The following is a 13,254-nucleotide window of genomic DNA, read 5'->3' as shown; positions in this document are numbered from 1 at the left end:
CGTTCTTACCTCCTTCCTCGCGAGAGTTCCGTGCACCGGCGCCCAGATCGCGCGAGACAGCGGAAGGAGCAAGAGTGGGTGGCGCGCGCGGCGGCCGCGACGGACGCAAGATGGCGACGGCGACCATAGCTCTCGTAAGTGAGCCCCCCCATGAGCGCGGGCGGCCCTCGGCTTGCGGGGCCGGGTCGTCGACCCAGCCTGGGCGCGGAGGGCCTCCCAAGAACGCGGCGGTCTTCCCAGGTCCCGCGCGGACTCCCTCGTGTCCCCGGGTCGCGTGAGGCGGGGGCGGGGCGGGCGCGCGCCGGCGGCCGGCTCGCGGCCTCAGCTTCCGGCCTGCGGACCCCAGCTTCCGGCGGGGCGGGGCGGGGGCCTGGGCGCGGTGTGTGGCCCTTGCGGGCGAGCCTGGCGGGGTTGCGTTCCTGTCCGCTAGGTCCGGCAAGCGGGGGTCGTCGTCCTCCCTTTGCCGACGGGGGTGTGCGCCGTGGTCACGACGGAAGCGGGGTTCTGGGGGTGATGCGTGGGCCTTTGGGTTGATGGGATCAGAAGGGGACGGGACCTGTAGAAAGGGGCCTGCAGCTCAGAGCATGGGGTGGTCTTGGCTCACTACGCCTGCAGCTGTGAATTCGTTCTCCGGTGCTGTAGAGGGATCTGGTTATCTCCATTCTCTTGTCTCCCCTTGGAAAGAAAGGACGTGCGCTCTCATCCTACGTGTTTTGAGAAATCGCATTGTCCCCAGCTCTACGGGAGGATTTGGGGACGCAGTGGGGAACCAGACAGGCAGTTGGAGGTCTAGTGCGCACCAGCAGCCAGTTCCCACCCAGGGTGCCATTTGCTGGGCGCCCTAGGGAGCTGCGTGGGCATCCAGAGGAGTGAGTCGCCCCCTGCTCTGCTCAGTGCCCACTTCCCCGGGCAGGGCAGGCGTTATTAACGTAGAGGGAGAACACCCATGCACACAACACATGCACGATGAAGTCTGGTTTTTCCTTCTCACCACTTAGCTTATAGGACCTAATCCCCTTTTGGACCTTTCTCAGCCGCAGTTTACCCCTGTATTACTTGTCACCCTTCCCCCAGCCCACACCCAGCGGGATGGGATAAGGTCTGTTTGAGAAGACAGCTTGGGCAAATGGCTGAAGGCTGGACTGGCAGGACCAGGGAGTGTCCTTAGACTGCCATTGCCAGGCCCCCAGCGGGCGGGCTGGTCCCATGTCCCACTGAGGCAGAAACCAGTTACTAGGGGGAGAGAGGCATTTACACAAGATACCCAGCTTGCGAGGGCAGCCCAGTGTGTGATTCACAGGACTGGCTAACTCCACTCTTTCTACTATGTCCTTTCTCTTGAAGCCACAGGAGTAAGTGACCTTTGAGGGGCACTCCAGAGAGAAAGGATGTAAGGGTTGAGGACCTGGTGACTGTCTTCAGGCAGCAGTCAGGGAGTTGATGGTGAAGGAGGAGGAGGCTCAGAGACAAGGACTGGACACGGGAAGGTGGAGGAGGAGAGTGGATGCCTGACTCCCCAAGCACCCGCAGAACAGCGCCCTGTGTTCATGAGGGTTAAATGGGGGCTCAGGTCTGCTGTGGCGTGGTGCCAGATAGGTGGTGTCATTGTTGAGTTGGACGTGGGCCATAACTGACCCCACGAACGGGTTGTCTGTTGGGGTGTTTGTTGCCATCCAAATTCTGTTGGGTTTAATACGTGTTTTTTTTATCGTCAGGTTTCAGGCTTGCATCCGGCTCCAGGAGTGAGCTGTAGCCTGTGGTCTAACCCATTCCTCTTTTAATCATTGGGATGGAAAGGCTTCTAGAAGGGTTGTCTGTTCCCACCGTCCTGGTTGGGCACAGTGATGAGAGCCTGTCCCCTGTCTCATGCTGCTTCAGCTCTCATGGGAGGTTGAATGGAGCAGCTGACCTTGGCTGACAGTGGCCTGGTGGGGAAGGAAGCCAGAAGATGCAGAAGGGCCTCCCTTCCCATGGGCATGCCTTCTGCCTGGTGGCTGCAGAATGAGGCCGGCTGCCTCTTTGCAGCAAGGGTAGGTCTTCTGGATGCATCTTTTCACTTTGACACATGGCTCCATTCTCTTCACTGACAGCCAGACCAGCTCTCATTTGGGGTCATCACCCTTGGGGTTCCAGTTCCTTTCTTCTGTAGGCCCCAGCCTGCAATGTCACCTCATAGAGAGGCCCCCTGGCTGCCATGGCCTGGCACAGCTCATAGCCACTCCTTTCTTATCCTGTGCTTTCTTCGTAGTGCTGGTAAACCACAGAAGTCATCTTTGATTTTGGCATTCTTTGCTGGCAGCTGACACCAGGCTCCTGAGAGAGACATCTTTCTCTCTTGTCTCGTGTCTGCGGCCTCTGCAGCGCTCACTGTGGAGCCTGGGCACGCAGTAAGCAGTGTTCATTGTGTGAAGGGAACTGACAGATAGAAGGCAGTGTCCTGCAGCCAGCTCTGCCCTGGGTATCTGACACTGGATGTTGTTAACAATACTGATGAGTGCTGGAACTTGTGGCTTGCTTTGCTGCTTTCCATGTGCAGGGACTGCAGGTTGTGGGGTTGGGGGGGTGTTGGGATTTCACTGAATCTTCACAGTAGCCCTAGGAGACAGGCCGTCCCCATTCCCAGCTGAGGAGCCTGAAGCCTTGAGACCTTGGGACCTTCAGTCATTCGCTCCACATTACTTTTTTTTTCTTTTTGTGTGTGAGACGGAGTTTTGCTTTATCGCCCAGGCTGGAGTGCAGTGGGGTGATCCCGGCTCACTGCAACCTCTGCCTCCTGGGTTCAGGCAATTCATGGTAGCACCTCAGCCTCCCAAGTAGCTGGGATTACAGGTGCCTGCCACCATGCCCGGCTAATTTTTGTATTTTTAGTAGAGATGGGGTTTCACCATGTTGGCCAGGCTGGTCTCCAACTCCTGACCTCAAGCAATCCACCTGCCTTGGCCTCCCAAAGTGCTGGGATTACAGGCGTGAGCCACTGCGTCTGGCCACATTACTTTTAAAAAAAATCTTTTTTTTCATAGAGACAGCGTCTTGCTGTGTTGTCCAGGCTGGTCTTAAGTGCTACATCGGTCTCCCAAAGTGCTGGAGTTGCAGGTGTGAGCCACCACGCCCAGCCCCTACATTGCTTTTCTTGTTTTCTGATGGAAATACTCTTCTTTGCTCTGGGCTGAGGAAAGGCAGTCCCAGAGTTGGCACCCCAGAGCCCCTCTGCTGTGCCGCCCCTCAGAGGGGCTTCCCATCCCTCCAAGCACTGCTGCCTGGTGATGGGGGGCATCCTGACCATAAAGATGCCATTTTAATTGCCTAAAGATGGCAGTACGTGACTAGCTGCGATTGTAAACACCGGCTTCCTCCAAGTTCTCCCAGCGTCTGGTTAGCACAGAACCCTAAGCTCCATGCAGCTGGGAACTTCCATCTGCCAGGAATGGCATGGGGTGTCCTGTGTAGAATGCACCAGTGGGCCGGCTTTTCCCAAGAAAATGTTTTTCTGAGCCACATCCCACTGTCAACACTGTTGTGGCTCACTTGTTGGTTAGTGCAGTGATTTGGGGGAGCAGGAAGTTACAAAAGTGCCCCTCAGTTCACCCTGTTCACGGGTATCTGGAGACTGGTCGTGAAGTGATCTCTTGCTGTGGGCAGTGAGAGGCAGCCTTGGCTGGGCACAGTGGTCCACGCCTGTAGTACCAGCACTTTGGAGGCTGAGATAGGTGGATTGTTTGAGACCAGCTTGGGCAACACGGAGACCCCCATCTCTACCAAAAATACAAAAATTAGCCAGGTGTGGTGGCGCGTGCCTGGAGTTCCAGGAGGCGGAGGTTGCAGTAAGCCGTAGTTGCACCACCGCACTCTAGCCTGGGCAACAGAGCCAGACCCTGTCTCAAAAAAAAAAAAAAAAAAAAAAGAGGCAGCCTCTGCTCTGGCTGTGCATGCAGTGGGAGGGGCCCCTTGTTTCCTTTCACTCTCTCCGGGGTGCAGTGTTTAGGCAGCGTGGGGCTGAGTTGGGCAGCTAGAGCACACCCATGCCGGCAGCATTGGGAGCAGCTCCAGGCACGGGCTGCGTTGGCCTTCCCCAGTGCAGCTGGGCTGGTGGTGCTGCTCCTCCTCTGGAGGCTGAAGGACCTGGGACACTCTGGTGGGTCAGCCCAGCCTCTGGCTTTGCGCACATGGCTCCAAGGGTGGGCACACTGATCTCTTCTGTTCTTAGATATTGTGGGTCTCATCCTTGAGCTGGGAGTGGGGTGACTGCATGCTACCTTGCTTCTCGTTGTGCAGCCTCTGAGAAGGTAGAGTAGGTCTCAAGGCCCTTCCATCATCTCCCGACCGCCACAGCGTTACCCGTTTCCTGCCCGTGGCCTGTCTGTGCCCTGCCATCCCTCAAGACCATTGTGGAGCTGCTTCTCCTTCCTGTGCCCCCTTAGGTGTGGGTCTTACTGAGTGCAGAGGGCTAACCTCTTGGCCGTCCTCCTGCGAGACAGCTCTGGATGGTTCTGTTGCCAGGGAAGGGAGGCCTGCGCATCCAGACCCCTGCCCACCATGCTGCTTAAAAGTGCCTTCAGGAGAGAACTGGGACCAGGGCTGGGCCAGAGCCTGTGGAAGGCACTGGAGCTGGGGCTGAGTTGTGGGCTGGCCAAGGTGTGTACAGGTTGCCAGGAAGGCACCGCTGCTGCCTCAGGAGGGCATGGGGGACACCCAGCCGGTTCCTTTGGCCGTCCAGCCTGCCGGCAGGAGAGGATGGCTTTCTTTTGCCTGGGGCAGGAGCACAGCTCTCTCTACCCTCCTCCCCGTCCCCGCTGGGACTCGCTGGCAGCCCTGGCCCAGCCCATGCTCCGCTCTGCTTCTGACTGGGTCCCTGGGCGTGCTGATGGGTGTGAAGAGAGGGCAGTTTGGGCTGGGGGGTCATGTCGGGAATGCCTCCCTGCCCGGCCTCCCTTGCTTATCCGTGAGGAGCTCAGCCCTTAGCTCGGGAGGAGAGCAGGCCTGGGCGGTGGGGTGGTGTGCCTGTCCGTTACAACATCTCCTTCCTGCCTGCAGCAGGTCAATGGCCAGCAAGGAGGGGGGTCCGAGCCGGCGGCGGCGGCGGCAGTGGTGGCAGCGGGAGACAAATGGAAACCTCCACAGGTACTGACCTTAAGCATCCTCTCCCTCAGGCCCGCCCGCCTGCCCGCCCGCCCGCCTGCCTGCCTGCGCGTCCCTGGGCCCAGAGAGGGCTGGCTGGGGGCGGGGCGGGAGGAACCTCGGGAACCCTTCTCTGCCTCTGGGCAGACAACTGCCCGCAGGACCACGGCCCTCTCCCCGCGCCAGCCCTGCACCCCCCCCACCCAGGCACTGAGCTGGCCTTTGCCCTCTGCATCTGCCCTGCTCCAAGCACCAGGCGGGGCCTGTTGACAGTCTGGCTGGGTGGGGACGCCGGGGCCTGGAGCTCGCGCGTTCTTAGGCATGAGCGTCTTGCAGGAAGGGTGGGCCAAGCTTTCTAGAACTCGCAGTGCTTTAGGAGCCAGAAGGACAGATTTCATTTCAGACCTCTATGTTTTCATTTAAATAAAACAGTGAAGCAATGCGCAAGTCAAAGCACAGGTCTGGTGGGGACTCAGCCCTCCCCATCTTTTTTCGGCCCCAGGCTCCAGAGTGGGTGCAGGTGGGTCTTAGTCTGTTGGATGGCCCAGCCTTGGGAGCAGGTCCTCTCAGAGGTGGAGCTGGGCCTGTGGCTGGGTAGTTGGGTTCTTTGTGCTTCTCCATGGTAGCGCCCGCCTCCAGAGCATTCCAGTGGGGCCTCAGCAAGGTGGCCTGGCGGCCTCTTGGGGCTGGGCCCTCCTCTTGGTCCCCCAGGCACACTCAGGGGGTGGGACTGGGACATGGTATGCAGCTTGGATCCTGGGAGATGTGGGGGCTGGTGCTCCCTGGCCCTTGGCTGGCGCCCAGCCGGCCATTGGTTGGTGGGAGAAGGGCCTTTTGTTTACCAAGACAAAGAGGAGATTGAAAAGTGTCTGGGGGCTGAGGGGGTTGGCATTGATTACCATGGTGACAGCCTGCTCTCAAGTCCCAGCCTCTGGCTCTTGGGCCCTCTTTCCCACTAAGGAGGAATGGGCTTGGGGCCAGCTGTGAGGGTGGTGAGGACAGGCCTAGTGTGAGCCGGACTGGGGCACCTGGTGCTGAGGGTGGTGAGGACAGGCCTAGTGTGAGCTGGACTGGGGCACCTGGTGCTGAGGGTGATTAGGACAGGCCTGGTGTGAGCCGGACTGGGGCACCTGGTGCCACCCACAGCCAGCCTTTGACCTTCAGGGACTGGTTGGGGCTCTGGTTGCCTGGGGAGGGGTCTCCAGGGCTTCCTGCCCTTTGAGCCTGGGCCAGCATCCCAGCACTTGGCAGGCAGGAGGGGGTTCTTGGGGCTTGGGCCAGCCTGTCCCTTCCTGCCTCCTGTGTCCCTCTGTCCTTGCTCATCACTTCTGTGCTGGGGACCCTTCTCTCTTCTCTGCTGCCCCTCAAGGCTGTGTCTGGAAGTCTCAGAGGGCCCGGTTGGTGGGCCAGTGATCTTTGTGCTTGCTGAGCTGGAGGACAGGCGCAGGCATGCTGTCTGCCCACCCCACACTCTGATGGGCCTGCTAGCCATGCCTCCCTGCTCACACAGCTGCGTTCTTCCCTCTGCAAAAAGCTTAGAGATGGATTTTGACAGGAGGGACGTAAACATAATCCTGGTTGGCATCAGCTTGGGTCTGCAGTGGCTGTGACTGCCCAAGGGCCTCTTGGTCCCCAGGCCCACCTGGCTAGGGTGCCAGTGGGGTCTGCTCCTGGCTTCTCCCAGTGGGCCAGGCACAGCCCATGCAAGAGTGTGTGGAAGTGAGCTGGAGCCCTCTTCAGGGCTCGTGTGGCCCGAGAGAGGCCTGTGTTCTCTGGGAGGTGTGCACAGTGCCTGCGGGGACGGTGGGGGGAGCACTGTTGGGAGAGAGGCCCTTGTATTAGCTCCTTGGGTGGGCCCCTTGAAACTCCAGGGAAGCTGAGCCTGTGTCTGTGGCAGGGACTGTGAGGAAGCCCGGAGGAGCCTGGGAGCAAGGAGTCCCAGAACGTCCAGAGAGCCGTGGCCCTTTTCTCCTGCCTTGGAGGACGGCTGAGGCTGGCTCTCCTGCAGGGCATGTGATAGCAGCTCTGGGGTCAGACTGACAACAAGGGGCTGGACCCCTTTCCTGCCTCCAGCTGTTTATCTTGGTGGTTCCCGAGGAGGCCACTGTGGCCTGGGCCCCACAACTGCTCGGGTTGGCCCAGGGCCTCCAGGGCACCTGCCTGCCTCAGTCTGTGTTCTACCCCATGGGTCCCGGGGGAGACAGTGGTCTGGGCTGGGGACAACAATGTCAGAAGGGCTGGCCTGAGTACAGGCCAGGCAGGGGACAGTCTGTGCTAGGGCTCTGTCTCTCTGGGAAGGGGCTGGGCCAGAGCCCATGTGCAGTGTTTGGGACACAGGTGGGGTGGCACTCCTGGGGCCACGTGAAGGAGAACTTGAGCTTGCTGCTGACGGATTCCCCTGCTCCCCTACCAGGGCACAGACTCCATCAAGATGGAGAACGGGCAGAGCACAGCCGCCAAGCTGGGGCTGCCTCCCCTGACGCCCGAGCAGCAGGAGGCCCTTCAGAAGGTGAGCATGGACCTCCCAGGGCACTGCAGGTGTGAGACAGTCAACTGGGGGCAGGGGCAGGGGCAGGGTGCGGGGCAGGCCTGTCTCCCATGGGCTGGGCCCCCAGTGCTCCTCACTGCCGCCTCTCTCAGGCCAAGAAGTACGCCATGGAGCAGAGCATCAAGAGCGTGCTGGTGAAGCAGACCATCGCGCACCAGCAGCAGCAGCTCACCAACCTGCAGGTGAGCCCCGGCCGGAGCCTCTACCGCCCTCCCCACCACAGCCACCATCTCCTCCTCTTCACGCTCTTCCTCCTCCTGGGCCTGCGGCCGTCCCCGCAAGCTGTTACAGTGCTCCGATTCTCAAAGACTCATGCTCGGGACCCCCGGGGTCCTCTCTGAGGCACGAGTGGCCCAGCTTTTCCCACCTGTTGCTCGCTGGAGCCCCTAAAGCGCCGCAGCCCCTTTCTTGGCTGCTTGGCTGCAGCTCTACCCTTTTCCCCTTCCTGGTCTTCACACTGTGGCCTCTGGTCTCTCCCGTGCTCCCTGCCCCAGCTGTGCACAGCCGATGGTGGCAGCATGCAGGGCGTGGGCCTCCCTGCCCCCGTGGCCTGGATAAGACTGCTCAGGCCCTCACCCCTGCAGTGAGTCCAGACCACCTGGGCTCAGCCCCAGGACTGAGGGGACAGTCTGGAGGCACCTCCCTTGGGGCCCTGCTCCAGGCCTGTGGCCGGAGGCTGCCATACCTTCGTGGGAAGAGGCCGGTGTGAGGCCGACAGGTTCCTGGGCCTCGAGCCTCACGCCCCCCCGCCCAGCCCTCAGACATTCACGCTACCAGGAGATGTCCTGGCCATTCACTGTGCTCCACTGCCCTTCTCCCTCCCTCCCTTCCTCCCTCCCTCCCTCCCTTCCTTTCTGCCCCAGCCGGCCCAGCTGCAAGGCTGCAGGGCGGGGCACATGGGGCGCTGCGGCCCCCCTGGGCAGGTGCTGGCGGCCAGCAGTGTGGGAAGGCAGGCGGCCTCCCTGGCAGGGCGGGGACTCCGGGCCTTGCCGCTGTCTGCGTGAGGTGTTGACGAGAGCGGGAGACTGCTCGGCTCCAACAGACTGAACTCTGTCTTTACTGTCTTTCAGATGGCAGCAGTGACAATGGGCTTTGGAGATCCTCTCTCACCTTTGCAATCGGTCAATAGAAATGCTCACTTCTTCCGGGGCTCATGTCCTTAGTCAGGGCTAGAGGGGGGCAGTGCAGCCCACGTGCTGGGGACCTTGCTCCCCTGGCCGGCCCTGCCCGCCAGCTCTGGACGAGCGCAGCAGAGCGCCAGGCGTGGTGGGGCCAGTGGTGTGGGCACCCACCCGGGACCGCCCCTGGGGAGGCCTCCATCTGCTCTGAGGGCCCACCTTAAAACTAATCGGCCAGGTAACTGCGGAGGGCAGCCGGCCAGGGCGGGTAGCTGCCAGCACCAGGCCCGTCTGCGCCCACGCCGCCTGCACGCACGGGGTGCGCCCACGGCCTCCAGCCCCGTCAGTCTCCAGGCTGCCTGGCTCTTGGGTTGGGGTCAGGCCCCTGAGGAGAGAGGGGTCCTAACTCATGGCCCCATCAGACCCTGGAGGGAGGATGGTTGGATGGGGTGGGGGTGGGGGGACCCAAGCGAGCAAGGGAAGGGCAAGCAGGGCCTTGTGCCTGGCTGTCAGCAAGGGGCAGAGGCCACGCAGCCAGGGCGGAGGAGGCAGGGGCCACGGCTATGGCCTTGGCTGTGGTGGGCAGAGGAGTGTGGGAAGGAGGTGTCTCTCCCTTCCCCCAGAGGCAGGCTCAGGAGGAGGCCAGGTCCCATCTCGGGGATCCTGAGGGGAAGATGTGGCCCCTTCTCTGGGAGCCTCTGTTCAGAGGGGTCATCCCTGTGTGTGGCTCCCATGGGGCAACACACGCCTTGTTCTCTCTGGGAAGCATCTGAATGGGAGCCCGGGCTGGGGGTCTGGTCAGGGAGAGAGCTCTTGGCCCGCCTGGGGGTGGGGCCCCACACTGAAAAGGAGACATGGCCCTGTCTTGGGGGAACCATGACCTGAGGGACAGGCCTGGTCTCGTGTCTGGGGAGCCTGCTGAGTGAGGGGGATGTGATTCCACCTTTGGGGGGGTCTTGCTCTGAGTGGGGAGCCTGAGGTCTGTCAGGGGGCCCAGTGTGAGGAGAACACAGTCTCGTTTTCAGGGAATGCCTGGTTTGAAGGAAGATATCTCACCTTGGGAAGTCCCTTGATGTGGAGAGATGCTTCCAGGCCCCTCTCCACGGGATGGGGAGGTTCGGCCTGCATTAGGCCAGCTGATGTCTAAAGAGGGAAACTGGTCTCTGGCCACAAGGCCTTTTGTGGAGAGGGGCAGGGCCTGGCTCCAGCTGTCTGCTTTGCCTGCCCTGGCCCACAGTCTCCCTGTGGCCCACTGCGTGTGGCTCTGGAAGTCCCCTGCCTGGCATGTCTCCTGTGAGGTGACAGGGGCGAGAACCCGTCCCTGAGGGTGTGGGGAGGTCCCTCAGCGCAATAGCCAAGCTCACAGCCAAGGCCCTGGACCGGCCAGGCCTGTCACCAGCTCTAAGGAGCCTGGGGGCTTCTCGTAGGGTCTCTGCTACCTCATGGTGCCCCCGGGGGCCAGGCCAGTGGTCTCGCCTGGGCCCGCTCTCTCGGCTGGGGGCACAAGCTCCAGGCAGCTCCTTTGTGAGGAGTTGCAGGGCACTGGGAAGGCACAGCATGAGCCCCCACCTGAGTTGGCCCAGCATGAGCAGCTGCTCCTCGTTCTCTCTTCAGGGAGCCCCCATCTGGCTCCTGAGCTCCTCCCCTGGGGTCTCTTCTGGGCAGTGGCTGCCCTGTCTTCTGACCTCCTCTCTTCTGGCCACCAAACCAGTGGGTCCCTCCAGCTTGGATGGCTCCTCCTTCCCTCTTCTGTCGTGGTCCTTGGCTGGGACAGTGGGAGGATCTCCCAGCCCAGCCTGGGATACCCAGCCCCCAGACTGGAGGGGTGGTCTGGGTGGGAGGGCGCACAGCCCTGCCTCCTGACCATCTGTCGGCTTTGCTGCCACAGTCTGCCTGGGACCTTGGCGGGCTGGGGTGCGTCCTGTCCTGCCGCTGGGCCTGGCCTTCCTTCTTTGGGTGGCGGGGTCCTGCGACCCCCACACTCTGACTGCAGGGATGGAGCCCGCACCTCCCTGTCATGTGGGGAGCCCTCCCCACAGCAGGGCTGGGTGGGTGGGCCAGGAGGGGAGTGGGCTGCCCAGCCTCCTGCCGCCCCTGACGAGCCAGCGGTTCTCTCCCCTCTGTCCTGCTGCAGATGGCGGCTCAGCGGCAGCGGGCGCTGGCCATCATGTGCCGCGTCTACGTGGGCTCTATCTACTATGAGCTGGGGGAGGACACCATCCGCCAGGCCTTTGCCCCCTTTGGCCCCATCAAGAGCATCGACATGTCCTGGGACTCCGTCACCATGAAGCACAAGGTCAGCAGGCTTGGTCTGCCCCGGCCACTTGGGGCTTGCCCCCACCCCTGGGCTCGCGCAGCCTGACAGGTGTGTCCCTGTGTCTAGGGCTTTGCCTTCGTGGAGTATGAGGTCCCCGAAGCTGCACAGCTGGCCTTGGAGCAGATGAACTCGGTGATGCTGGGGGGCAGGAACATCAAGGTGAGGCAGGGAGCCAAGGCCTCGATCCCGCAGGCGTGCAGGGCTGCCCCTCCACGGAAGCCTTTTGTGGCCGGGCCTGGGTTGACCGGTCTTTCCATCTCACCGCCTCTTCCCCAGGTGGGCAGACCCAGCAACATAGGGCAGGCCCAGCCCATCATAGACCAGTTGGCTGAGGAGGCACGGGCCTTCAACCGCATCTACGTGGCCTCTGTGCACCAGGACCTCTCAGACGATGACATCAAGAGCGTGTTTGAGGCCTTTGGCAAGATCAAGTCCTGCACACTGGCCCGGGACCCCACAACTGGCAAGCACAAGGGCTACGGCTTCATTGGTGAGCTGGGGTGGCTGAGGCGGGATGGGGGCCACCTGAGGCTGGGGCTGGCCCTGCTCACTGCTGCTCCTGCCCACAGAGTACGAGAAGGCCCAGTCGTCCCAAGATGCTGTGTCTTCCATGAACCTCTTTGACCTGGGTGGCCAGTACTTGCGGGTGGGCAAGGCTGTCACACCGCCCATGCCCCTACTCACACCAGCCACGCCTGGAGGCCTCCCACCTGCCGCTGCTGTGGCAGCTGCTGCAGCCACTGCCAAGATCACAGCTCAGGTGAGGGCCCACACAGCTGTGTCGGCTCGAGGGTGGGCGGGCTGGCCCCTGATTCCTTGGAGACTGATTCAAGGTGGTCTTGAGTAGCCAGACCAGGGACTGAGCACGGTGACCTTTTGGGTTGCAGGAAGCAGTGGCCGGAGCAGCGGTGCTGGGTACCCTGGGCACACCTGGACTGGTGTCCCCAGCATTGACCCTGGCCCAGCCCCTGGGCACTTTGCCCCAGGCTGTCATGGCTGCCCAGGCACCTGGAGTCATCACAGGTGAGTCTTAAGTGGTACCAGAACTTCTCCTCTCCTGTCCTGGCATCTCTAGGCTCGCTGCCCTCAGCTGCCTGGCCCTGGTGGTCTGGGCACAACCCTCTGAGCCCAGGGCAGGCCAGCTCTGTGCCTTTCTGGGAAGGGGGGTGGTAGGGAGTGACTGATGGACCTGGTTGGTTTTCCTGCAGGTGTGACCCCAGCCCGTCCTCCTATCCCGGTCACCATCCCCTCGGTGGGAGTGGTGAACCCCATCCTGGCCAGCCCTCCAACGCTGGGTCTCCTGGAGCCCAAGAAGGAGAAGGAAGAAGAGGAGCTGTTTCCCGAGTCAGAGCGGCCAGAGATGCTGAGCGAGCAGGAGCACATGAGCATCTCGGGCAGTAGCGCCCGCCACATGGTGATGCAGAAGCTGCTCCGCAAGCAGGAGGTAGGCAGAGGGGCAGGGTGGTGGGGGGGGGGGAGGGTAGGGGGGCGGGGCCGCAGTGCTCAGCTGTCTTCCCCTCGGCCCTGCCCCCACAGTCTACAGTGATGGTTCTGCGCAACATGGTGGACCCCAAGGACATCGATGATGACCTGGAAGGGGAGGTGACAGAGGAGTGTGGCAAGTTCGGGGCCGTGAACCGCGTCATCATCTACCAAGAGAAACAAGGCGAGGAGGAGGATGCGGAAATCATTGTCAAGATCTTTGTGGAGTTTTCCATAGCCTCCGAGACTCATAAGGCCATCCAGGCCCTCAATGGCCGCTGGTTTGCTGGCCGCAAGGTGGTGGCTGAAGTGTACGACCAGGAGCGTTTTGATAACAGTGACCTCTCTGCGTGACAGTGGTCCCTCTCCCCGGACTTGCACTTGTTCCTTGTTTCCTCTGGGTTTTATAGTGATACAGTGGTGTCCCCGGGGCCAGGCGCGCTCTGCCCAGCCCAGCCTACAGTGCGGATAAAGGTGCGGATGCTGCTGGCCCTGAACGTCCGTGTGTCTGCCGTCGGTCCTGTCACCGATCCTGGGCGTGTGTCCTTAGGGGGTCTAGGGCGAGGAGGCAGGGTTGGGGGGGGTCTCTGGACCTGCTTCCTGTTGGCAGGAGGGGCCCGCCGTGGGCGAGACCTGGGTAGGGGGTTGGCGCCCGGGGCCCCGTCCCGCGGGTG

The 13,254-nt window shown here is 61.9% G+C and overlaps 1 protein-coding gene across 11 annotated transcripts; it reads left to right on the top strand.

Moving 5' to 3' along the window:
• PUF60 (poly(U) binding splicing factor 60) lies at positions 1–13,077 on the top strand. 11 transcript variants are annotated; one of them, XM_034966846.2, is made up of 13 exons: positions 331–430; positions 1,716–2,030; positions 5,032–5,118; positions 7,529–7,624; positions 7,756–7,845; positions 8,734–8,784; positions 10,916–11,077; positions 11,165–11,257; positions 11,375–11,588; positions 11,668–11,858; positions 11,986–12,121; positions 12,307–12,542; positions 12,635–13,077. In XM_034966846.2, exons 2-13 carry the CDS (start codon positions 1,896–1,898, stop codon positions 12,932–12,934), a joined length of 1,791 nt encoding a protein of 596 aa, XP_034822737.1. In that variant the 5' UTR covers positions 331–430; positions 1,716–1,895; the 3' UTR covers positions 12,935–13,077. The 11 variants fall into 11 exon arrangements, with proteins under 11 accessions (XP_003819493.1, XP_003819494.1, XP_008971016.1 ...); XM_034966847.2 differs by having other exon boundaries at positions 345–430; positions 1,879–2,030; XM_063606975.1 differs by having other exon boundaries at positions 393–430; positions 1,879–2,030; positions 5,035–5,118.
• Positions 13,078–13,254: the final 177 nt, after the last annotated feature.

This window comes from Pan paniscus, chromosome 7 (assembly GCF_029289425.2).
Source record: "Pan paniscus chromosome 7, NHGRI_mPanPan1-v2.0_pri, whole genome shotgun sequence".
Taxonomy (NCBI): Eukaryota; Metazoa; Chordata; class Mammalia; order Primates; family Hominidae; genus Pan; species Pan paniscus.
This window is presented reverse-complemented; position numbering and strand designations above follow the sequence as displayed.

Bases quoted from the DNA above. Each gene is read 5' to 3' on its own strand.
- PUF60 (XM_034966846.2), top strand. From the start codon at position 1,896: ATGGAGCAGCTGACCTTGGCTGACAGTGGCCTGGTGGGGAAGGAAGCC. The intron at 7,625-7,755 runs GTGAGCATGGAC...CGCCTCTCTCAG, and splicing joins AGCAGGAGGCCCTTCAGAAG to GCCAAGAAGTACGCCATGGA. The intron at 7,846-8,733 runs GTGAGCCCCGGC...ACTGTCTTTCAG, and splicing joins AGCAGCTCACCAACCTGCAG to ATGGCAGCAGTGACAATGGG.